The sequence below is a fragment of the Macaca fascicularis genome, chromosome 1 (assembly GCF_037993035.2).
Source record: "Macaca fascicularis isolate 582-1 chromosome 1, T2T-MFA8v1.1".
NCBI classification, from domain to species: Eukaryota; Metazoa; Chordata; class Mammalia; order Primates; family Cercopithecidae; genus Macaca; species Macaca fascicularis.
In genome coordinates this window covers 26,927,550-26,954,966 of record NC_088375.1, presented here as the reverse complement: position 1 = coordinate 26,954,966, position 27,417 = coordinate 26,927,550, and the positions used below count along the sequence as shown (strand labels likewise).

At 34.8% G+C, this 27,417-nt stretch overlaps 1 protein-coding gene across 9 annotated transcripts in view; it reads left to right on the top strand.

The window, feature by feature from the left end:
• NME7 (NME/NM23 family member 7) overlaps window positions 1-27,417 on the top strand; it is a 207,820-nt gene that overhangs the window by 44,173 nt on the left and 136,230 nt on the right. For all 9 annotated transcript variants that reach the window (XR_012420493.1, XR_012420552.1, XR_012420498.1 and 6 more), the window contains 3 exons: window positions 4,921-5,031; window positions 11,761-11,811; window positions 16,247-16,454. Coding sequence is in view for 6 of the 9 variants with exons in the window: in XM_005539923.4 (XP_005539980.1) it covers window positions 4,921-5,031; window positions 11,761-11,811; window positions 16,247-16,454 (370 nt within the window). In the remaining 3 variants the exon portion in view is untranslated. The remainder of the gene's footprint in view (window positions 1-4,920; window positions 5,032-11,760; window positions 11,812-16,246; window positions 16,455-27,417) is intronic.

The following is a 27,417-nucleotide window of genomic DNA, read 5'->3' as shown; positions in this document are numbered from 1 at the left end:
AACCCGGGAGGTTCAAGTGAGCTGAGATGGCACCACTGCACTCCAGCCTGGGCAACACAGCAAGACTCCATCTCTGAAAAAAAGAAAAAAAGAAAGAAAGAAAAGAAAAGAATGTTTAGTCTGCAGTTGTTTTGTATAGTTTTATATATTCATCCATTAGGTAAAGTCTGTGAATTGTGATGTTCAAATCTTTCACATATTTACTAATTTTTGGGCAGCTTATTGTATCAATTGCCAAGGCTTTGTTAAACTTTTCTAATGTAATTATCATTTGTCTATTTCTTCCTATAGTTATGTAGTCTTTATATTATAATTTTAAGGGTATGTTACTAGGTGATTTAAATTGTTATATCTTCTTGGTAAATTGAACTTTTTATTACTATGAAGAGACCATCTTCATCTCTAGCAATGCCTTTCACCTTAAAGTCTACGTTCTCTGATATTAATATAGCTGCACTGGCTTTCTTTTGGTTAACATTCGCATGGTATACCTTTTCCATTCTTTTTACTTTAGATTTTCAGTATTCTATTCTAAGTATGCCTTTCATTAGTTGTTTTTGTTGTTGTTGTTTGTTTGCTTTTTGTATCTTTTTTTTCCTTTAAGTTCTGGGATACATGTGCAGAACGTGCAGGTTTATTACATAGGTATACATGTGCCATGGTGGTTTGCTCCACCTTTCAACCCGTCATCTAGGCTTTAAAATCCAATCAGATTATCTTAAAAATTTTTTTTTATAAATACAATTTTATAACCTGCATCTACTATAGAGTACTTATTTGTAATGTAACTACTAATATACTTGGCTTTAACTCTGACATCTTATCCTGAGCTTTCTTCTCCTGCCTGTTTTATTATCTTACTTTTGATTGATTGGATTGCTTGAGGATTTTTTCATCTGCTTTTATTTCTGCATACAGTTAGTGTTTACATTATAAACTACAACATATGTACTTAACTTGGTAAAACTTAAATCTAATTAATATTTTCACCTTCCTTCTTGAAAATCTAAGAATCTCAGAAGACTTTAGCTCAATTTTTGCTGGGATTTTTGCTGAATTATATGCTGTTTTTGTTGTGTATTTTTTTTGTTTTTGTTTTTCCATGAACCTAATGATTTACTATTATTGTTTTATGTAATCAGTATTCATTTAGGTTTCTTCACTTTTTGCTTTTTATCCTTTCTTTTATCTGAAACATTCTGTTTGTGATGATTTTACCTTTGCTTAAATTACATTTTAAAAAAGTAATTTCCTTTTGAGTATGTTTATTAATAGAAAACTCTTTCAGTTTGCTCTCATCTGAAAATGTCTTTATTTCACTTACATTCATGAAACTATTTTCTTATCTCTGTTGTATCTTTTTGTTTTTCTGTGCTTCATTCTGAATTTGCTTTCTTCTGTCAAACCCTTTATCTAGTTCTCCTTTTTATTATTGTATTTTCATCACAAGATATTCTAATATTTTCTTTTTCAGATCTACTTATTCAGTTTTGTAGCTTATAGTTTTCTATAGCCTGATAATATTTTGTAACTTGTCTTTTAGTCCTTTAACCATAGTTTGCACAGATATTTTAAAGTTTTTATCTGATTATTCTAGTATCTGAAGTATTTGTGGGTCTCTCTTCTGTTGTTTCTCCTGGTTTTCCCTCATGTTGGCCTTGTCCCTGTATGTGTGTATGTGTGTGTGGTTATCTTTCTGTATGATTGCCATGTGTGTATGTGTGGGTGTATTGCATATATGTATATATTATATGTGTCATATGCATTTTCATATGAATTATTTGAGGTACAGGATGACGTTACTTTCCTACTAGGAGGGAATTAATTGTCTTTGCTTCTTTTTCCCAGAGGCATTAGCAGTCGGTATGACTGGTAGTTCAAAAATTGTAAGTTTTGAGACTGCTTAGATGATGTGAACTTGTATTGCCATTCAAGACTTGGTTGTTTTTGATTCACCCTAAGGGGGATGGTGTAGCCTTTGGGCCCAGATTGGTTTAGGAAGGATCATCTCTTGGGTTCTGTTACCCTTTCCCAATGATGTATTACAAAGCAAAGTTCAGAGTTTCCAGATAGGCAATGCTGTCAAGTCAAAAACAACTTTTATTCTTACCTTTCATTCTTACTTTTTTTTTTTTTCCACTTTTGTCCCAGTAATTATTTATGATCTAGTCAATTTATCTTTAATTTTTAAAAGATTTTTAAAAATATCAACTTTTTTAGTTTTTGGTAGAAGAATTGTTCTGAATAATTTTGCTATTGTTGCCAAGCAAAAGTCTTGACTCACTGAATTTTCCTCCAAATTACAGGTGCCTCATTTGAGACAATCTTCCTTTATCCATGGGGCAGATACACATGTTATGCTTGTAAGGGAAGCATGAGAAAAACCAAAAATTTAGCCTTGATGTTTAGAATAGGTTTTTATATACTTAAGACAAATATGAATACCTTTTAGAATAGTTACATACATTAGCATAGATGAAAGTTTGCATATTTATTCTTTTTGGTCAATGGCATTTGAAGAGTCCGTAGCACTGTGCTATCTAAGACGTTATTACATAGCAATAGCACTATATACTATCTGGGACATTTATTGTATACCAGTCAGTCATCTGTCTCAAAAATATGTTTACTGTGATTTTTGCTCAGAACCTGATGAAGACATTTATTGCATAGCTCTGTGAGAATTGTTTTTTTTCTGGAAATCCATATTCTGGGTTCATGAAGGCTGGCCAAACTCTTTTTTCACAAGAAGTAGTTACTGTGTATTGCTAAGAAGTTTTAATCTTAAATAGTGGTTTTTATAATTTTTTGTTTTCTTTGGAGAGTATCTCATGCTGCATCTTACAGTGCTTGCCTCAGCGCAGGCAAGAGGATTACTAAGTGGTAGATTGTTACACTGATGGCTCTCAATGAATCATACCTCGTGGTTTTCTCTCATAATGACGCTGAGCTTGACCACGTGACTTGCATTGGCCAAAGAGATGTCAGCAAACATGACTCAAGGGGACACTTGACAATTGCCTGTACATTGGTTGCTGTGTGGTGGTATTTGAAGAGCCCTGGTCTAGCTTCCTTAAGGACCACAGGAGAGAAAAGCCTAGTTGTCTCAGCTGAGCACAGCCCCCAGCTGGTCCACTAGCTGAATACAGCTGTGTGAATGATTCTTGGTAAAACCACTGCACAGCCTACCTACAGAACCTTGAGAATTTGTTGTTTTACACCACTACATATTTGGATGGTTTGTTATGCAGTTACAGATAACAGAGATACTACTGATATATCTTTGTTGCCCTATTGTTTCTTCATGTGCTATCGTTATTTTGAAATTAACACATATAATGCCTGACATTTCTCTTATTTTCCCTCCAAAATACAATTTACTATTACTTACTGAAAAATTAAGCAGCAAAGACATGACAGAGGAATTTCTTTAGAGTCATTTATCACATAATCAATCTTTTGTCTCTAGTAGGCATTTAAGAGAAAATCAAATTACATTTTAAGCTGTTTGTCAATTTTAGACTTTTCACATTGCTTCTTGTTTATAGACATTGATGACTACTGCCATGTTTTATATTTTCTTTAACAGCCATGGTCAGTGAAATGTTCTTCCAGAGTTGAGCATAAACAGTTTATAGGTTAGTTTGGTTTAAAATATTTAAATAATATGAATTAAAAAGTGAAGAGTTTTAAGTGTGTTTTCAATGAAGCTAGACAATATAAAGTAATATAACTGACTCATCTGCTTTAAAACAAAGAAAAGCATTATCTGCTATAATTTGTAATAAACACACTAAGATGAACACTTTCTTTTGTTATTACAGTTTTAAACCTCAGCCATAAGCTATATCCAATTTAAGTAAGGATATTTGAATTTTATCCTGAGCTAACTTTGTCTTATTGGTGAAAAAAATCCAACAATGAAAAGACCAACCATTCTCCTTTTATGGATTCCTTGAATTAATGCCAGTGTTATAAGAGCAATTGGAAATGCAGAGGGGAAAGTGGCAGCAACTCTTTATCACAAAAGCAGAATTACTCCAGCCAATATAATTTTTATATTGCGTTTGCAAATAATATTCTTGAGAATTTGGTGATGATGCCCCTTTTTAATAATATTAATAGTAACATTATTTGTCACGTGGAAGGACAGACCTAGGAGTCTGGTGAGCTGGGTGTTTTGTCCTGAGAATGCTGCTGACCGGTTGTGTAACCTCTGGCATGTTACCTTGGTAGGCCTAGTTTCCTCATCAGTAAAATGAGGACCCTCAGGTGATCTTCATCTCCAAATTGCTCTTAATTCTGAATCTTCAGAGGGGGAGAGTGCATTGTTCTGATGTATCCTCTTGGAGAAGAACATGATTTTAAAAGTTAGCACGTTGTTACCAATTCATATACATTGTTGTATAAGAAGACATTTGATTCTTCATGCAATCACCCATGTTATGAATAAAGAATCAATAGAAGAATATATAATTATTTCCAAATCAGTGGTGAACTGACTAGATAGCATACATATGTTGAAGTCTAAGAGATCAGAAACCAAGCTCATAATATATTTAATGCACTGTTTTAGAGATTAGTCCTTTGTACAAAATGTATTCTAAGAACTGGAGATTCTAAATGCCTGTGTTTTCTCATTCGGATACATTAAAAATAACAATTTTAGTGCTTTTTTTCCTAAACTTCCCCCCTCCCCCAAGTTTAGTATCTAATTTTGATGTTCATGGGAAAAATACTACGCTTACTTTGTATAAGTTTTTAAGGGATGTCTTTAATACACTTTTCTATATAATTAATTTCAAATTTTGATGATCTAGGATGATTGTTGAGAAAACTACTGCTGCTTGGGAATTATAAATAAAAACTGTTGATCTCGTTTTATTTTTATTTGCAAACTTATTTTTTGTTTCCTTATAGAACGCTAGCCCTAATTAAACCAGATGCAATATCAAAGGCTGGAGAAATAATTGAAATTATAAACAAAGCTGGATTTACTATAACCAAACTCAAAATGATGATGCTTTCAAGGTAATTTTTTGATCATTTTCAGTTATGTAATGTCTGATTACTTTTTAAAAAATCATTTTCTATCTTTCTTGTCATTGTTTAAAATTTAAAAACCTCCTATTGAATGACCAAGAATAGAATAGTAACCTTACCAAAATGGGAACTGCAGGAGTTCATCTAGAATGTTACTGACAAAGCTGGCCCCCAAAAGATGGGATCTTTTCCTGTTCAGTGTCATGAAGCCTATACACAAAACCGAAAGTGGGTATCAAGTGCAGGCTTTATTCAGTGTCCATGGAATTGAGAAACAGGAGCGTGGCTCACAAATCAACTTCTCAACTAGAGAAGGGTGAGGGGGTTAAAATAAAAGGATTTCTCTAATAAAGGACATAAAAAGCAAGAGGAGCAGCATGCATTTCTTTTCTGGAAATTGGTGGTGAACTTCCATCGGTTTCACAATTGATGGTGAATCGGAGTGCTGCTTTCCTTTTTGTCTTTTTATGGCCTCTTCCGGTCCTTGTCATGGTCTTTTTCAGCTGTCATGGTGCTGGTGGGCATGTCATATAGTATGAAAATAAGATTATAATGAAGCCCGAGGTCTTTTTGATGTCAGTCGTTTGCCTGTCTCAGTTCTAACCAGTCTCAGCTGGTCTGGTTGTAAAGGGAACTTTTTATTGCAGACATCCCGTTTCTTAAAGATCAGCAAAGTTAGGACAGGGTAGAAATTCAGCTGTCATGTAGTCATTACACCAGGTAACAAAAAGGAAAAGAAGAAAGAAAGAACAATAAGACAACAAGTAATCAGATGCATAAATAACCACTGAAGTCTCAGTAATTAGGAGTTGTCAAATTATGCATGCCTCATTTAATTATTATTGTCTTTCAAAACCCCATCTGCTTTTATAACACCAATGCTTGATAATTATAATCTTTTCTTAATATATAAGGATAACACACTGTATAAAATTAATAGATGAAATTAATGTCTGATTATTTTTATTTGACAAGAGGATGTTATTGTTGGGATTTCCAAAGATGATGCATTTGGAAATGTTTACATTTAGCTCTTCTTATTATAAATAATAGATAAATATACCTATTTATTTTTTACCTAGATAGGTAAATATACCTATCTAAAAAGCAATCTAACCCATTTAACCAGATATTTTCTAAGTTATTTAGTGAAAATAAGACTTATACATTCTATTTATCCCTTTCTATGATGAAGTAAGTAACTCTAACCTCGTGAGAGTGGCAAGGAGAATATTACCAATGTACAAACAAAGGATAGGGAAAACCTTCTCTTCAATTTTTTTAGAGATCCTTTAGAAAAAAATCTAATGATTGTTCCATGATATTGGACACCTGTTTTAAAAAAATTTCTTATCAAGTAAACAAAGCAAAGACTGAAACATTCTGGAAGATGAAGAAGGGAGATGAGTATAGGGCAGAGGCCTTTGTTTCCTGGGATCACACTCTGGTTGGCTGAGTGTGACACAGAGTGTCTCTAGGGACAGGAATGTAGCAGTTAGGCAGATCTGGCTCCAATAGTGTTCTCATGTTTCTCCACTAGTTTTTGTTTGTTTTTGATCAGCTATCTTCTTAATGCTTCAATAAATCATTTATTTCTGGATTTATTCCATGGGTCAGTTGCATTTTTGTTTCTGTGAGAGCGGGGACAGTGGGGAGCAGTAGACATTCAAGTCAGCTTCAATACATCTGATTCCAAGAAACTTGAACACAATACCCTCCATTGTACCCTGACAATGACATGTTTAATTGGAATATTTTCCTTTTGTATGATCTCCTAGTTTACATATTTTCTAGAGAGAGAGGAGGCTTACATTTCAGAGCACAGTATTTAGACCAGATTGCTTGTAACTGTGCTACTTACTAGGTGTGTGACTGAACAATTTACCACTGTGTTTATTTCTTCGTTTGCAAAATGGGATTTATAATAGTACCTGTCTCATAAAGTTGTGGTGAGGGTTACATGAGTTTAGCGTCTCTATACTTCCAGTGTCTGATGACTTGGTATCCAACTTCCTGTGGTAAAGATGCTGCTTGTTTATCATAATGGCCCTATAGCACATGAAGAAAGATGCTAAAACCAGTGAACACTTCAAGAGCACCATAGGGTGTACATTTGCTAGTTTCTTTGAAATCTTAAATCTTGTTAATTCCACCCATGCCTTATGAAACACTTCATTATTTGGAGTACCACAGATGCAAGCCCTTCTAATTACTTGTTAACACACCTATTCATTTGTAGTTATACACTTCCTTTTCTCATAGTCTTCTGAACACAAATCTCTTACCAAATCATTTTCACTCGCCCCTCTGGAAATCAAGTTTCATTGTGAACAAATATCCCTATGTCCATAGTGTCTTAACAGAGTGTATCCTTGCCCACACATTTTTAGTTTAGTTGAAATCTGACCCTTCTCCAGGGACATCCCTTTCCTTTTAGCCCTGTAGGCTGCTCACTCAGGAATGTTTCTTGTGTCACAGGGTCATGATATAGTGTGTTTTAGCTCTCTCCTAAAAATCTGTACTCTTCTTCATCCTTAGAAATTCATGTTATTTAGTTGTTTTACCACCCACTGAGCCTCATTTCCATTCTACAGTTCACCAACTCCACATTTGTTAAAGATTTGGACACTTTGTTTGTTTAAAGTTATAGTCTCCTTCTATTCCAGTGTCTCCTGACAGTTGGGATGACTTCAGCATCTCTGTGAGTGATCATACAGGGCTCTGTTCTATTTGCTTTCCCATCTCAGTGACTGTCACTATGATTTCGATTAGGTATTCCTCCAGAAACGTGGTCTCGCTTTGTTGCCCAGGCTAGTCTTGAACTGGCCTCAAGTGAGTCTCCTGCCTTGTACTCCCAAAGTGCTAGAATTACAGGCATGAGCCACTGCATCCAGCTTGTTGTATGTTCTTTTCTTTACAATTTTACTTGAGTAGTCCCATCCATGTCCAAATGATCACCTACCACTTATAGATGAATTCCAAATACATCTTCAGCCTTGACTTCTCTCTACAACTGTCAATCTGAAAGTGATCCTAGATTCATCTTGCTGCTCCCCCATTCTTCATACCTACCTGATTTATAAATATTTTTACTTCTGCTTTCTGTATATCTCTGGGAGCAATACTCTCCTTATAATTCCTATTGCAGCCCCTTAGTTTAGGCATTTTATAGACTCATATTCAGGCTTTCAAAGTATCAAAATAGGCTACTGACTGTTTTGTCTACTTCTTGACTTACTACCTTCTATTCCTTGATGGCTCATTTCCTACCTAAAGATTGCTCCATGCCATTTTCTTATTGCCACTAGAAGTAACCTTATAGAATGAAAATTTGAACATGTTACCACTCCCTTCCTTAAATCCATCAGTGGTTTCCCATATGCAGGAAGAAATGGACAAGCAGACAAGCTCTTTGATGGAGTATACAAGACTCTTAGTCATCTGGACTCACCTACTGTAATAGCTCTAAGACGATACTTAGGTTTCAGTTCCCTGAACATGTTGTGCTTTATCCCATCTCAGTTCTTTTGTACATAATATTGTACTGTCTTGAATGCTCTGCCTTGTCTTCTGTCTAATCCATTCCTATTCATCATTCAGAACCAACCCAAGTGTCTCATGGAAACTAATTCCCAAGAAAACTTAACTGCTTATGTAATCATTCATATCAGTTCATGTATTTTTATTAGTATGCTGAGCTTGGGATTTCATCCAATTTATTAAGCTAGGAAGTTGCCTGTAACTCTTCCATGGATGTTAGCAGATGACATGAGACTTCTGAGTCAGAGACAAAAGACTATTATGGTAGAGCAAGCAGCATGAGCATCGTGTTTATATTGGTTCTCCTTGCCTCCATATCCTGTAGGAATAAAATGACCTAGGCCCAGGTATATACTGTGTATGTAGAGGGTGGCATCACAACCAAGAAGGAGTGAACTTGGGTTACCAGCTGTTCCATTAGCAAGCAATAAACAAGCCTACTCTTTATACTGAAGAGAGGCTTTACCTTATCCCTCAAGGTTGCTTGTTGCAAACACAATCCTGAGAAATGACACTGATAAAGATCAGTCAGGTCCTTGCATTCTTGGCATACCCAATAAGACAAGTTAGAAGAGAGAAACTCACCTGGAGGAATTTCTCACAATGTATGCATCTTTTCTAAAATTGTTTGTTCAAATGTCAGTTCCCCCATGATGCAATATCCAGAAGATAGCTGCTGAGTTCTGTATGACTTTGTATTTCTAGTTCTTGGATCCGTGCCGCAACGAAGGTAGGCATTAAGTAACTATTTCTTGAAAGGGTTAATGGCTAGATCCTTGTGAAAGAACGGTTAGTTTCTTTATAAAAACACAACAAAACATAACAAAACAATAACAAAAAACTTCTCTAGATAGTGATGCACTTGTTAATACCTATCTCCTTCTAAACCTTTTAAGCAAAGAATTAGGTAAGAATGATGGGAAAACATTTATGAACTCTCATCCTGGTTTCAATTTTAGATTTTGAATGGAGGTAACTATGGAATCGGGGACATGTTGGATGAAAACAATGAAGTATTTTTAGTAATGGATTGAGGTTTTTCTTTTCAAGGATGTTTAAGATTATGGTTGTTTTTTCTTTTCTTGTAGTTCAGTTTTTTGTGTGTGTTTGAAAAGTTTAGAATTGGTTGTTTTAGTATTCTTCTGCTAACTCTTCTAATTTATTCTCCATGTGAGTTTTTCAGTCATTCAGTTTTACTCCATTTTAGACTGTAATACAATATCTACATATCTCTTTTTTTGTGAGTTTTTCTATTTACCCTCTGGAATGTTGTTCTGCAGTTAGTAGTAGCAAGAGCATAAGCAGTCAGAAATTTGCAGAGAGCTTTGGGTTCGAATCTTCTTATCTTGTCCTTACTAGCTTTGTGAACTGGACAAGTTATGTAACCATGCTGAACTTTATTCTTTTCAAATGTAAAATGAAGGTGATCACACCTATTTCAATATATTGTTGTAAGGAATAAATAGAATAATTTAATCATGGCTATAATTGGCTCTAGAAAAATTAGATTTTTTTCTCCTTTCTATGTCTCAGGATGAATTTTATTCTTTATATTGGCATTACATATTTCATAATCTCTTCATAGCCAAATGAATGTTTAAGTACATTTGGTTAGAATGAGAGTATGTGTGATATAACTTGTTATATAAATTCATTTTGTAATATGCTGATAAAATCTTAAAAGCATTGCATATTAAATTAATTCTTAAGCCTGAAAGGTTGATTCTTTGCTGGGGAACACTTTCCAGTTTTTAAAAGTAGTTAATGTTTACATATATTTGTCACATACTGTGAACCCAGTTCAAAGCCTTTAAGAAAACTACACAGTTTTAGGAGAGTCACCCAGTTTGCTTTAAAAAAAGTTTTTTAGAGTTTTTAGCTAATCAGTTTAAAGTGCATTCTTTTATTGCCTGTGTAGATATTCTTTAGTGGTAATATGAATGTAAAAAGTAAATCCCTGTTACAATTAATAAACTCTGAATTCTAAATGTTTCCATATTCTCCCCTTTTTTGGTGATGTCAGTTAAAGCATTAGTAACCAATAAAATAAAAACAAATTAAGATACATAATTTCTCAGGCAGCTTTTAAAAACACGACTGTATAGTCTTTCCTTTGGAGAGACCTAGCTAAGAAAAAAAGCTGTAAACATTAAGTTAAAATTCTAGCCTAAACTCTTAAGTGTAAAGCCTGTGGAAAAAAAAAGTGACAAATTTTTAATTAGAAGATGGCTTTGCATTTTTTGGCTGCAACTTATTTAGACTTTAAAAAACAAATATTCTCACCTATGAGTGAGAACATGCGGGAACTGAACAATGAGAACACTTGGACTCAGGAAGGGGAACATCACACACCGGGACCTATCATGGGGAGGGGGGAGGGGGGAGGGATTGCATTGGGAGTTATACCTGATGTAAATGATGAGTTGATGGGTGCAGCACACCAACATGGCACAAGTATACATATGTAACAAACTTGCACGTTATGCACATGTACCCTACAACTTAAAGTATAATAATAAATTTAAAAAAACAAAACAAAACAAAACAAAACAAACAAAAAAAAAACAAATATTCTCATTGGTCAAATATTAACCTTTGTTTCTGTAATGTTCAGGATGCTGTGAAAAACGATAAGGCCAGGTGTGGTGGCTCACACCTGTAATCCCAGCACTTTGAGAGGCCGAAGTGGGTGGATCACCTGAGGTCAGGCGTTTGAGACCAGCCTGGCCAGCGTAGTGAAACCCCATCTCTAGTAAAAGTGCAAAAATTAGCCAGGCATTGTGGCACACACCTGTAATTCCAGTGACTTGGGAGGCTGAAACAGGAGAACTGCTTGAACCCAGGAGGTGGAGGTTGTAGCAAGCGCCAAGATCGTGCCACTGCATTCTGGCCTGGGTGACTCAATCTGAAAAAAAAAAAAAAGAAGATAGATGATATATAACATAAGTAGAAAAGTAAATATTGCCTCCTACATTAATTTTTATTTATATCGCTATTACTCATACTTACAAAATATTTTAAAAGAGAGGTTTTGACAGAATATTTGGTGAAAAATTATTAATTAATATATAAATTAGTATAGATTGAGAGGATTTTATCTTTATTTTATTAATGTAAGCTAAAGTAATGTGTTTTCTTTTATAGTTCTTAACTATTGTCGTTTTGATTATTTTATAGGAAAGAAGCACTGGATTTTCACGTAGATCACCAATCAAGGCCTTTTTTCAAGTAGGTCCTTAATTTGGGGATTACTGGCATATAAAGGAGGATATCCTAGAAAACTATGGATTTATATTTTTAAAATTTATTACATGAGAATAATCTGTCAGAAGGGCCATAGCGACATCTTGCAACTGCACAGAATTCTAAGAATTGCATTCTCTGTCTTTTTATTAAGAATTCCTATATTTTATCATTAAAAAGCTTAAACTTTAGTTAGTTGCAAATAGGATGATTTGTTTACATTACAAGAAGGATAACTTTTAAAATTTTTGGCTGAATTTTTTTAAATGGAGTGATAATTATATTTGATGTTCAATATTTTTGTTATGCTTTTGTGTTTGTGGGGCTTTTAATTTTTTTAATTTGTATTTTTTATGTCAACTTTTACTTTAGATTCAGGGGGTACATGTGTGGGTTTGTTACCTGGGAATATTGTGTGATGCTAAGGTTTGGGGTACAATTGATCCCATTACCCAGGTACTGAGCATAATACCCAATACTTAGTTTTTCAATTCTTGCTCCCTTCCCTTTCTCCCACTCTAATAGTCCCCAGTGTCTGTCGTTGCCATCAGTAGATACTATTGTCCATGAGTAGTCATTATTTAGTTCCCACTTATAAGTAAGAACATGTGGCATTTGGTTTTCTGTTCTGTGTTAATTTGCTTAGGATAATGGCCTCCATCTCTATTCATGTTGCTTGCAGAGGCCATGATTTCATTCTTTTTTATTGCAGCATGGTATTCCATGGTGTATACGTACCACATTTTTTTTATCCAGTTCACCACTGACGGGCGCCTAGGTTGATTCCATATCTTTGCTATTGTGTATAGTGCTGCAGTGAACAGGCAAGTGCATGTATCTTTTTGGTAGAAATATTTATTTTCTTTTGGATATATACCAGTAATGGGATTTCAGGGTCAAATGGTAGTTCTGTTTCAAGTCCTTTGAAAAAACTCCAAACTATTTTCTACAGTGGTTGAGGTACTAATTTGCATTCCCATCGACAGTGTGTAAGTGTTCCCTTTCTCTACAGACTTGCCAGCATCTGTTGTTTTTTGACTTTTTTAAAAAAAGGATTCAGCTTCTATTTTAGATACAGGGGGTACATATGCAGATTTGTTACATGGGAATATTGTATGATGCTGAGGTTTGGAGTATGGATCCCATCATCTAGATAGAGAGTATAATACCCACCAGGTAGTTTTTCACACCACCTGCATTCTCTCCTCTAGTAGTCCACAGTGTCTATTATCCCCATATTTGTGTCCATGTGTGTTTAATGTTTAGCTCCTACTTGTAAGTGAGAACATGCAGTATTTGGTTTTCTGTTTCTGGATTCATTTGCTTAGGATTATGGCCTCCAACTGTGTCCATATTGTTGCCAAGAACATGATTTTATTTTTTTATGGCTGTGTAGAGTTCTGTGTTTTATATATATATATATATATATATATATATATATATATATATATATATACACCACATTTTCTTTATCCAGTCTACCACTGATGGGCACTTGAGTTATTTCCATGTATTTGCTATTGTGAATAGCACAGCAATGAGTGTATGAGTGCATGTGTCTTTTCGGTAGAATTTCTTTTCCTTTGGGTATATACCCAATAATGGAATTGCTAGGTCAAATGGTAGCTCTGTTTTAAGTTCTTTGAGAAACATCCACACTGCTTTCCACAGTGGCTGGAGTAATTAACATTGCCACAACAGTGTATAAGCATTCTCTTTTCTCTGTAGTCTTGCCAGCATGTTTATTTTTTGACTTTTTAATAATAGCCATTCTGACTGGTGTGAGATGGTATCTCATTGTGGTTTTGATTTGCATTTCTCTGATGATTAGTGATATTGAGCATTTTTTCATATGCTTATTGGCTGCTTGTATGTTCTTTTGAGAAGTGTGTATTCATGTCTTTTGCTCATTTTTTTAGTGGGGTTGTTTCATGCTTGTTTGATTGTTTAAGGTCCTTACAGATTCTGCATATTAGTCCTTTGTTGAATGCATAGTTTGCGAATATTTTCTCCCATTCTGTAGGTTGTCTTTTTACTCTGTCGCTAGTGCAGAAGCTTTCTGTGCAGAAGCTCTTTAGTCCCACTTGTCAATTTTTGTTTTTGTTGCCATTACTTTTGAGGACTTAGTCATAAATTCTTTCCCAAGGCCAATGTCCAGAATGGTGTTTCCTAGATTTTCTTCTAGGATTCTTACAGTTTGAGGTCTTACTTTCAAATCTTTAATCCATCTTGAGTGAAGTTTTGTATATGGTTAAAATTAGGGGGCCAGTTTCATTCTTCTGCTTATGGCTAGACAGGTATCCCAGCACCATTTATTGAATAGAGAATCCTTTCCCCATTGCTTATTTTTGTTGACTTTGTCAAAGTTCAGATGGCTGTAGATGTGTGACTTTATTTCTGGGTTCTCTATTATGTTCCAGTGATCTATGTGTCTATTTTTGTACCAGTACCATGCTGTTTTGGTTACTGTAGCCTGTTGTACTTTTAAATTATTTTGGTAGTCTTGTATACATAAAGCAATGTTCATGGAACCCTTCTATTTTAACTAAATAGTTTGATATATATTTTGTTCCTTGACACATAACAAATAATATATGTTACACTGAATCTATATATTCTAAATATTTGACATGTAATTAAATTTAAGTGAATATTTTGCATACTCATGTTACTGTTGACAAAGAGTGTTTACACTTCTAATAAGAAAGAATGTTGTATCAGCCAAATGAAATGGCCACAGTAGACATGTTATTTGATATCCTGCACTGAGTAGTGGGTTTTTAAAAAAAAATTTTTATATGAGAAAATTATTATGCTATAGATTATTTCAAATCAAGCATTATAAAATATTCCTGTCTTGTTAGAATAGCCATATACAATTTTCTAGAAAATTGGTGGAAATTATCTTTTGGTATAAACTTTGTATATGTTTATAGAATTGAATTACAACTCCTAGTCTAATGATTTATATGTGATTTACGTGCAGTAAATTTTATTATAAGAATGGATTAACTAGTTGCCTGTTAATGAGAACGATGTAACAATAGACTAGGTGAAGTAATTGCATGAAACAGTATCTATGATCAGGCACATCATTCCCTGTATTGTTACATGCCATATTCATAGGCTTATTTGATAGTGTGTTTTGAGAATTCTGTATTAATAGGGCATTAGATTGTAAGTGTCTCGAAGGGGGTATTTTTTTTATGGCACAGAGGCTGATGTTGTAGGTAATGATTAAATGCTTACTGAGTGACTAAACATGGTTTGCTCCCTTGATTTGGGTTTTTTTAATCTAATGGTTGGTCTTGGGAGTTTTGTTTGTTTTGACATCAAAGGTTTGGCAGAAAGTGTATAAGGAGGTATTATCGACTTCTTAGGGTAGAAGATAAGAATACTTTTTTGTACATACTATTTCTTAGAAATATTCTTCAAAATGAATGGGAGTGTTTTAAAAAGGAAGTACTGAGGGGAGGTGACATATAACATGGTACAGGGTGGAAGGAAGTGTGTAAAAAATAGTCGTAAGTTAGTGGGCACAAAACAGCCTGTCACAGCATGCTCCTTTCTCCAGGAGGGTCTCTTCTCTCTACTTCAGATGAGAGAAAAACATGGGCTTACTCTAAAAAGTACTATGTCCCTGCTTAATACAGTCAGAAGGAGGATGTCACTTATTTCATAGTTAAACTTGTCATTGCATCCTGTACACATATAAAAGTAGAAAATAAAATGAGATATTGTTTTTTATACCTTGCGGGACTGTGACTCAGTGCTGGATTTTTAATCAAGAACCTATGCATAAGCTTTAATAATTTAATACAGAAATAGCCCAGAGTAGTTTTTACACTAATAAAAGGATATTTCTTGAAGCCTGCTGGTTTTTTGTTTTTTTTTTTTTTTAAATCACCAAACCAACTCAGTGTTTATTGGTTGAGAGAGTTCTTTGTCAGTCTTTGAATTCTAATAGTTTTACACAAAAAATAAATAAATTCTTTCTAAAAATATGTTACAAGGCATCCATCCCTGTCATCAATTTGTATATTGTGAAATTGTACTTGACTGCAGTGGTAAACACATGTAAATAAAAAGGAAAATCCTCTGTACCTGTTAGAGCACTGGGAAAAGCGTAGGTCAACAATATGCATTTTAAGTCATATAATAGTCTTAATTTAACAGAACAGTGGTTTTTCTGCTAACAGTAATTTGACATTACTAGTGATTTGAAGTGAATTGAGCCACTGCAAGACAGTCAATTTATGAAAAATTTCTCCTGCCCCTGTAAAATTAACTATTCTCAATGGTTCTAAGATTATTAATATTCATGTCTATGTTGAAATAATCCAATTTAAATATATCCTGTTGTTAAGACAGATAACTAGGTTGACAGAAAAAAGAAGCAAACTAATCTTCTGTTTTGCAGTGAGCTGATCCAGTTTATTACGAGTGGTCCTGTTATTGCCATGGAGATTTTAAGAGATGATGCTATATGTGAATGGAAAAGACTGCTGGGACCTGCAAACTCTGGGGTGGCACGCACAGATGCTTCTGGAAGCATTAGAGCCCTCTTTGGAACAGATGGCATAAGAAATGCAGCGCATGGCCCTGATTCTTTTGCTTCTGCGGCCAGAGTAAGGAGTTTTAAAAATATTTTAATTCTCTTCTAATTCTTTTAAATGTTTTATATGAAAGTAAAGCATTTCTGTCACTGGTGACTTAGGGTGGATTTATGCCACTGATCTAGTAGTAGAGAAAATCTTTGACATTTTGCTTAGTATCAAATAGTGTTTCAGTATATCTCCTTTGTGAACTGGTAACCTGATCATGATCAACGTAAGTTTTCTCCAATAAAACACTTCTCATCCTGTTTCTTGTTCCAAAGACTTAAATTACTGAGGCTCCTAAATGTTTGAATTATTGAATTCATGTAAGAATACCAGTTTACGGCTAGCAGATATTAAAAAGAAGATATAATTGGAGATATTATAAAGAAGATATAATTGGAGATATTACCTTTTGATTCAGACCTAACACTGTACTTTCAAGCTTAACATCTTATTATTTTCCTATATGTACCTAGTGTTTATGAAAGTTTCTCTACTCCTTATTTTTAAATCCATATAAATAAAGCATTATATTGGATTTATGCTGAGGTTGAATTAATGAAGTGTAAGTTTATTTTTAGCATTGTGAGAAGTGTCTCACTTAAAGTAGTTTTTAATCTGGTCGTGTTTGCAATGAAACAATATTAGACAGTTTTATAATTGATTTCCTTCTTTTTCTTACCATTTCATCAGCAAGTCCCTTCAGCTCTTTCAAAATAAACCCTGAATCTGATCATTGTGGTCTAAATCACTAATGTATTTTGCCAGAACTGCTACAATAGCCTCCAAATTATTTTTTCCTCTTTTCTTACACTCAATTTATGAAAATTTTACCTTGCCCAAGTACAATTAACTATGCCCAGTGATCTTTTAAAGACAAATCTGATTAACATTCACCTGCTGAAAACCCTTCAGTGAATTTCTGTCTCTTCTAGAATAAAATCTACAGTCTTTATTGTAGCCTCCAATACTCTATCTAGTCTGGCCCCTATCTATCTCTAACTGTATCTTTGATCAATCTCTATTTTAATCACTGTGTTCCAGGCATACTAACCATCTCACTATTCCTTAAATAGCATATTTCTGTCTAGAATAGTCAACTAACAGCAAAGAGGACAGTGTGGTTGGATAGGAATGAGAGAGGGAGGAAGAGGGTGATGAGGTTACAGAGGTAATTAGGGGAACGATTATATGGTCTTATAGGCCGTAGTAGTACTTTTAGATTTCTCTCTGAAAAAATAGAGCCATTGTAGGGTTTTGAGCAAAGGACTGATATGTTCCACTTGCCATTTAAAAGGATCATTCTGGCTGTTGCATTAAGAATGACTATAGAGGCCAGGAGTGGTGGCTTACGCCTGTAATCCCAGCACTTTGGGAGGCCAAGGCGGGCAGATTACTTGAGGTCAGGAGTTCAAGACCAGCCTGGCCAACATGGTAAAACCCTGTTTCTACTAAAAATACAAAAATTAGCTCGATGTGGTGGTGCCCACCTATAATCCCAGCTACTCCAGAGGCTGAGGCGGGAGAATTACTTGAACCAGGGAGGTGGAGGTTGCAGTGAACTGAGATCACGCCACTGTACTCTAGCCTGGGTGACAGAGTCAGACTCCATCTTGAAAAAAGAAAAAAAGAATGACAATAGAGGGCAAAAACGGCAACAGGGAGCCTAATCAGGAGTTTGTTGGAATAACCCAGCGAGATGATTGCTTGGACCCAGGTGGTAATAATGAAAGAAGTATACAAATATATTTTAAAATATATATTAATGGTTGAAGGTCAAAGAAACAAGATTTTCTGCTAGACTGAATGTAGAGTATGAGAAAAAGATATCAAGGATTACTCCAAAGTTCTTAGCCTGATTAACAGAAGGATAGAATTTACATAAACTAAAATGAGGCAAACTGTGGCTAGAGTCAGAATGAATGGACAAATCAGGAGTTACGTTTTGGACATTTGTAAACTTAACCTGTTTGTTAGTTATCCAATTAGACTGATGAATGAAAAAAATTAGTATACAGCTTAGAGTTATCAGCACATCAATGGTATTTAATGCTGGGAGACTGGTTGAGATTACCAAGGAGAAGGTGTAGATAGAGAAGGAAAGAGCACCAAAGATGAAGCTGCCTCTTGATAAAAGGTCAAGGAAAAGAAGGCAGCAAAGGAGGTTGAGGAGGAGCCACCAGAGAGGTAAGAGGAAAAACTGAGATAATTATGTCCTCGAGGCCAAGTGAATCAAATATTCTAAAATGAGAGAATGACCAGTAGTGTCAAATATGGCAGATATATCAAGTAAGAAGAGGACTGAGAATGGATTGTTAAATTTTGCAATGTGGATATCATTGGTGAACTTTGTAAGGTCAATGTTGATGGGGAGGTAGAGGCAAAACCCTGTGTGGAGTAGACTTAAAAGAAAATTGTGGGACAGGAATTGGAGTTAATGAATATAGACAACTTTTTCTTTTGAGGAGTTTTCCTGCAAAGAGATGAGGTGGTAGCTGTCAAGAAAAGCAGGATCAATTTTTTTTAAGATGAGAGGTTTTAGGTAAAAAATTGATGATGTAGGAAAAAGAGGGAGACTTGTTGGAGCAATTTCATTAATTAGGCAAAAGGGAATGGAAATTAGAACCCAGGTGGAGAGATTGGCAGGCGTGCATCTCAGGTACTCGTCTGTAGCAACAGATGGGAAGGGAGAATATGTGAACACAGATGCTGATTCTTAACTAGGAAGCAAGATCAAAACAGCTAAAAGTGAGGATGAAGGATAAGGTATTGATCGGTCTGAAGGGAGAGAAGAATATGTGAAATGGTCATCTGGAAAAGGAATAGATCAGGGAAATGTAGTGTGTGATTGCTATGCTGAATTAATGGCCCATCTCGTATTCATGGCCATGAATTATGAGTGTGGTTCTCCAGCGGGTTCAACTGCATGGCTGAAGGTAAGGAGCAGGTGGAGAGTTGGCTTTAACCATGGCTGTGGTTTTGTGAAACAAATGTGATGAAAGTGTTAAGGAAGTTAAAGATACCTGCAAGAAAGCAATTATAGTCTTTGACCACATCTTAGTAGTAGACATTTACTGTAAATGTGGTATTGTTTGTATAGTTAAATTACCAATCATATTTTAAAGCATTATAAAAATAATCAACATAACTAATTAATGAAGGAAATAATTGAGGCTGAACTGAAAGTCACTACCATGTTTACTGATATTTCCTGCCTATTTCACCCTATTACCACCTTATGGCATCCATTTCTTTTTTGTTTCTACTAGATCATTTAATAAATTTGAGCACAAATATACTTGTCAGATTTTAGTTATATCTTGTAGTGGAGCAACTTTTGCTAAGTTAGCTGCTGTCTTAGTCCATTTTGTGTTGCTATGAAGGAATACCTGAGGCTGGGTTGTTTATATAGGAAAAAGGTTTATTTGGCTCATAGTCCCAATGGCCAGGAAGTTCAAGATTGGGTATCTGCATCTCGTGAGGCTCTCAGGCAGCTTCCACTCATGATGGAAGGTAAAAGGGAGCCTGCATTTGCACAGATCACATGAAGAGAAGAAGCAAGCCACAGGCACAGGCATCAGGCTATTTTCAACAACCAGCTTTCAGTGGAACTAATAGAGGGAAAACTCGCTCACCTCGGAGGGAGGGCATTATTCTATTCATGGAATTTACCCCTACTATCCAAACCTCCCATTAGACCCCACCTCCAACGTTGGGGATGAAATTTCAACATGAGATTTGGAAGGAACAAACATCCAATCCAAAGCAGCTACCATTGCCATTTAACCTAAAGAAATGTCTTAAACATATTTGTTTATATTTTGTGCATTTAATTTTTTTAACCTCTTTCTGCTGTTAGTCCCTGAAATATCCATAATATTATTTGTATGAACCCTTTAGGATATATATATATTTTTACCCTTGTCTTGGGAAGAGTGAGTGTTGTTGACATTATGTTAGGTAGCTCTAGGAATTAAGGAAAAATATTGTAGCTGGAAAATAGAGCTTATTTGAAGAAGCAAAGACCATAGGTCTTAAAAAATTGAAAAACATCACAGCCCCAAACTTATGCAGCCCCAAACAGCTTCTTCTTTACCTTGAGTTCCTATTAGTTATTGTCTAATTTTTGATTCCATCTCTCCAGATTTTACCAAAACATAGACTTATATTCACTGTTTTCATTCCTCAGCTATCTTTGACTACTCATTTGTGAGCAATTGTTAAAATTTGGCATTATTTTTATCAGTCCTGAAAATATTGTCTTTGGAGACCATGATTTGTGTCTTACTAATTGGTTTTTCTTCCTTCACTTGTCCTTTCAGACGTTGGTATTTTGCAGGCTTCTCTTCTTGCTTTACTCCTTTTCTTGCTCTAATTTTCAGTTTCCTAGTCTGTAAAATAAGATCATGATTGAACCTGCATTGTAGTGGTCTTTGAGGATTAAATGAAATTATTTCAGTGCTTAGTATAGTACCTAGAACATACTATTTAATGAATGGATGTTATCTTTTATTATTAATATTTTACTTTCATGGTGCTCCCCAAACCTGTATCTGTAATTTGCACTGGATCTAATATTAATATACAAAAATCAATAGTAATCTTGATATACTTGAAATAACCAGTTAGAAAATGTAATTTTAGAAGAGATTTCCATTCACATGGTCAAAAAAAAAGTCTATGACACCTAGAATAAATTGAACAAAAGATGTGGGGGATCTTTATGGAGAAAATTATAAATATTTATTGTAGACAATAACAAAAGATATAAATAAATGAAGATATATGCCATGTTTATGAATGGGAAGAGTCAGTATCCTGAAGATAGCAGTTCTCTCCAAGTTGATCTATAAATTGTGTAATTTCATTCAAAATCTTAGAACAGATTTTCATGATGTTTAACAAACTTATGAAACAGCCAAGGGCCCAGAACAGTTAAGACAGTTTTGAAGAGGGAGGAAAAGATGTGGTGATAATAGGGTGAGACTTATTTTAAGGGATATCAAGCCTTTTCATAAATCTTTAGTAGGAAAAACTGTGGTATTAGCATGGGAGTAGGCAAGTATATCAGTGCAACAGTCTAGAGTGCTCAAGAGATGACCCACATATAATGAGAAGTTGGTGCCATTATAAATCAGTGGACAAGGGATAGATTGATTCGTCAATAAATTGTGTGAGATAATTTTATATGGAAAAATGTAAATTAACCTAAGTTTCTATCTAGGATTGTCCTTAGAGTTTCAGACTTACATAGAAATAATACATTTAAAACAGAACTGATTACAATTTTTTTTTTTTTTTTTTTTTGAGACAGAGTGTTGCCCAAGCTGGAATACAGTGGTCGGTGTGATAATAACTCTCTATAACTTTGAACTCATGGGCTCAAGCCATCCACTTGCCTCAGTCTCCCAAGTAGCTAGGACTGCAGGCATGTACCACCATGTCCAGCTAATTTTTTAATTTTTTGTAAAGATAGGGTCTTGTTGTGTTGCCCAGTCTGGTCTCAAACTCCTGGCCTCAAGTGGTCCTTCTTCTTGACCTCCCAAAATGCTGGGATTACAGGCATAAGCCACCATGCTCAGCCTGTGCTGATTATAATTTACCGAAGTATTCCTTGTGTATTCAGTACATCTCTAGGAAAGAAATTTGGGAGCCAGTATTCTTTATTCTGCCCTCTTTATCCCCCTAATAGAATCCGCAAAAGATCTTGTAGGTTTTTCTAACATTTCTAAACATTTTCTTGAATTATTCCCCTTCTCTATTCCTACCATCACTCTTCTAGTTCTGACCTGGGCTGCTGCAAGAGTCCTGGAATATACTTTTCTACCTCAAATGTATCTTCCACGTAGGTTTCAGAATGAGTTATCTAAAAATATTAATCCATCCATCTCATGACTACTAAAGATATTTTAAAGTACTCCATTATTCCCAGAATCAAATTCAAGCTCCTTGACATAGTTTCCAAAGCATTTCAGTGATCTGTCTCCCAGCCCTCCTCCAGCCTTATATCCTGCCTCACCTTCTATTTACTGTGGGATTCTTGCTCTGTTGCTTTTACTCATTCTACCCCTCTGCGTTGAAATTCCAATTCTCCCTTTGCCCAGGTAATTTTTGTCTTTTAACACTCAGCTCAGAGTTCTTTATATTATGCATACAAATTCTTTATCCAGATATATGATTTGCAAGTATTTTCTCGTAGTATGTGGTTTGCATTTTCATTCTCTTTAACAATATCTTCGTATGAGCAATTTTTACTTCTGATGAAGTCCAGTATCAGTTGTTCTTTAATGTATTATGCTTTAGGTGTTAAGTCTAAGGAACTGTTCCCACACCTAAGGTCACAAATATTTCATTCTTTATTTGATTCTAGAAGTTTTATAGTTTTAGTTTTTATACTTAATTCTGTGATCCATTTTGAGTTAATTTTTATGTATGGTACAAGGTATGATCACAATTTGTTATTCTTTACATAGCTATACTTCCAGCATTATGCTAAAAATACTTTATTTCTTTAATTAATTGCTTTTGCACCTTTGTTGAAAATGTATTGAATATATATATATATATTGCTGGGTCAATTTCAGCAGTTTGTTCTCTTCTATTCATCTATAAGCATACCTCAGAGATAATGTGGATTTGGTTCAGACCACCACAATGGAGTGAATATGGCTATATAGGGAGTCCCATGAATTTTTTGGTTTCCTGGTATATAAATGTTATGTTTATACTGTAGGCTACTAAGTGCAATAGCATTATGTCTAAAAAAAAAACTATGAACATATCAATTAAAAATACTTCATTGCTGAAAAATGCATGCTAACAATCATCTGAGCCTTCAGCAAGTCATAATCTTTTTGCTGATCTTACTTTGATGTTGCCGTCTGCTGATTGATCAAGGTTGTGGTTGCCGAAGGTTGAGGTGGCTGTGTCTATTTCTTTTTTATTATTATTATTATACTTTAAGTTCTGGGATACGTGTGCAGAACGCACAGGTTTGTTACGTAGGTATACACTTGTCATGGTGGTTTGCTGCACACATCAACCCATCATCTACATTAGGTATTTCTCCCAATGCTATCCCTCCCTTAGCCCCCACCCCACAACATGCCCTGGTGTATAACGTTTCCCTCCTTGTGTTCTCATTGTTCAACTCCCACTTATGAGTGAGAACATACAGTGTTTGGTTTTGTGTTCCTGTGTTAGTTTGCTGAGAATGATGGTTTCCAGATTCATCCGTGTCCATGCAAAGGACATGAACTCATCTGTTTTTATGGCTGCATAGTATTCCATGGTATATATGTGCCACATTTTCTTAATTCAGTCTATCATTGATGGGCATTTGGCTTGGTTCCCTCCAAGTCTTTGCTATTGTGAATAGTGCTGAAATAAACATATGTGTGTATGTGTCTTTATAATAGAATGGTTTACAATCCTTTGGGTGTATATCCAGAAATGGGATTGCTGGGTCAAATGCTATTTCTGGTTCTAGATCTTTGAGGAATTACCACACTGTCTTCCACAAAGGTTGAACTAATTTACACTCCCACCAACAGTGTAAAAGCATTTCTATTTCTTCACATCCTCTCCAGTATCTGTTGTTTCCTGACTTTTTAATGATCGTCATTCTAACTGGCATGAAATGGTATCTCATTGTGGTTTTGATTTGCATTTCTCTAATGACCAGTGATGAGCTTTTTTCCTCATATGTTTGTTGGCTGCATAAATGTCTTCTTTTGAGAAGTGTCTGTTCATATACTTTGCCCACTTTTTGATGGGGCTGTTTGTTTTTTTCATGTAAATTTGTTTAAGTTCCTTGTAGATTCTGGATAGTAGCCCTTTATCAGATGAATAGATAGCAAAAATTTTCTCCCAAATATAGGTTGCCTGTTCACTCTGATGATAATTTCTCTTTTGCTATGCAGAAGCTTTTTAGTTTAATTGGATCCCATTTGTCAATTTTGGCTTTTGTTGCCGTTGCTTTTGTTGTTTTAGTCAAGAGGTTTTTGCCTATGCCTATATCCTGAATGGTATTGCTGAGGTTTTCTTCTAGAGTTTTTATGGTTTTAGGTCTTATGTTTACGTCTTTATCCATCTTGAGTTAATTTTTGGATAAGATGAAAGGAAGGGGTCCAGTTTCTGTTTTCTGCATATGGCTAGCCAGTTTTCTCAACACCATTTATTAAATAGGGAATCCTTTCACCATTGCTTGTTTGTGTCAGGTTTGTTAAAGATCAGATGGTTGGAGATGTGTGTCGTTACTTCTGAGGCCTCTGTTATGTTCCATTGATCTATACTGTTTTAATTTGGAACATTTACAGAAATGATATCCATTTTAAATTACTGTTACAAGTAAAAAGTTTTGGAGAAACTTTGAACTGACTACCATTTAGCCATACTTTTGTTATTATAATAAAATTATTAGTACAGATTAATTACAAATGTTTTAGTGAAATTACCAGGAAATCCTATCAGGGTGAAACTTTATGAAGAAGTACAACTCTATATTTTATAATTTGTTTAAAAAATTAAAAAATTATATACCTAAAGCTTTCAAATTGAGTCTGAATTTTTAGTTTTTTGTAAAGCTATAAATATTTATTCTTTCCTACTAGGGAATTTAGGAAAATGTAAAGGCACAAGGATAATAGCAAGAATCTTTGGAAGAACAGATTTTATGCAAAATATTTTAGCCCCTCAAATCCCAAAGGAACACAGATATTATTTTTGTGACTTTATTTGTTGTATAAAGACTTTGAATTAATTGCCACAACAATGACTTAGTAAAAGCGCTCTTATTCATGTTTCACTAAGAAGATGTATTTATGTAAAATCTTTATGTTTTATAAATAAATATTTATTCAGCATAGGTAAATATGGTACTTGAAAATCTGGGTACTTGGAAAGCTGGCATTTTTATTTTTAGAAATTGAGTGAGAAAAGGAATTAAAGGAAAGTTAAGACAAAAATAATTGGTCAGCTAATTGTTAAATAATTTGTTAAACTAGAGATAGAACAATTTAGCACTGCTTTTCACTTTGGAAAGACAGATAATAGAAAAAATACAGGGTTTTTGGAACTACAGTCACTTGGATTTGAATCCTGGCTTTGCCACTTGCTAACTTGTAAGGGCTTGTTACTTAAGCTTTCTGAATCTTACTTTTCTCATTTATACACTGGATACATTTATTTTGTTTAGCACATGCAGAATTTATTAGCTGCTGAATTTCGGTCATTCCCAAACATTCATTGAGAAACTGCTAGTGAACAAGTAATGAAGATGAACTAAGCCCTGGCACTCTCCAACACATAGAGGTCAGCTAGATAGGAGAAAACCATCGAAGGAGACTGAGAAGGAGTAGCCAGTGAGGTAGGAAGAAAGGCAAGTAATGAAAACATTCCATAGTGTAGGATGTGACAAACTCTGTCAAATACTGTTTGGTAAGGTAAGGTGAGGGCTGAGAGTAATTAACCACTGGACTTAGCAACATGGAGGCAGTAAGGGATTTTAATGAGCAGCTTTGGTGGAATGAAAACCTAATTGGTTATGGGTTTAAAAGAGACTGTAGGAGAGGAAGCAAAAATGGAAAAGAAAGACATTTCTTTTGAGTTTTGTTGTGAAGGGAAGAGACCAATGGGAACTCTCAAAAGGGCATGTCCTTTCCAGTTTGCTACTCTGTCATGTTCTCTTGTCACACCACTTCTTCTTCATTCCTTCATTGATCATCTGCCAGGTCCCTGTAGGTATTTGAATTTTTATCTGTACTATAAAGGTTCTCTCGGACCATGCAATCAAAGCATCTGGTATAGGACTAAAAGGGGTAGTTGCTGTTGTTATTCATTAAAAATAATAATACATAATGGCAGCAATATGATAGAAAGGCACTTGATATCTTAGGAATAGAACACTTTTTATTCTAATGTCTTACCACTGGAAATGCTCAAGTATATACACTACTATTTGAATAATTCCTCATTGTCCTTGTGTTTAAAAAAATGCTCATCAATGTGGCATATTAACACATTCTATAATCTTTTCATTTTAAATTTAATGAAAAATAAATACAGTTAACCCATAAACAACACAGGTTTGAACTGCACGGGTCTACTTATAGGTGAATTTTTTTCAATGGAAGAATTGAAAATACAGTATTTGCAGGATGTGAAACTCGCATCTACATAGATTTGACTTTTCCTATAAGCAGGTTCCACAGGGCTGACTGCGGACTTGAGCATGCATGGATTTGAGTACACACAGGGATTTGAGTACCAATCCCTTATATATACCAAGGGCTATTTGCATTGAGCCAGGCATTGTTTTAGGTGCTATGGGTCCTACAGAGCTATGCAACTTAGTTCCCGTTTTTTCAAATTTATAATTTGATGGAAGGCAAGTACCCAAATAACCATAACTTTGGGGGAGTAAAGGTTGCTGACAGGAGGCATCAGGAAATGCCTCCTAGTGGTAAGTGGTATTTGAGGTGGCTCTTTACACATTGGTAAGGTTCCTTAGAACTTGAGTCAGAGGGTTTTATAGGGAATAGTAGAAATAATAGCAGTGAAAGCTTAGGGGCAGAAAAGCATCTAAGTAATTAAAAGAACTGATTAGTATTACCATCTTTATGGCTAATTCAAATTGTTGGGTTGTCATTTTAGTGAACCACATCCACTGCAAATAACACAGCCTAAATCTGTTTATAAAACATGGATCATTTGATTTTATTTTATACTAGGCCTATAGTTAGTTTTAAGTAGCTGTAGTTCTCAGATTCCTGATATTAATCTCTCTTCCTATAAAATATCCTAGTTTTAAGTTTTATTTTACATATTTTAATGAAAAATTTAAAATTAAATTTGTGTCTAATTAACTAATGCTTTGGGGAGAATAAGAACTTTATAATGGTATTTCCAATATTCAAAATTTATTAAGTCTTTGTCCACTATATTCCTGGAACAAAATGACGCATATTCTCATTGCTTTGATTGATAATTC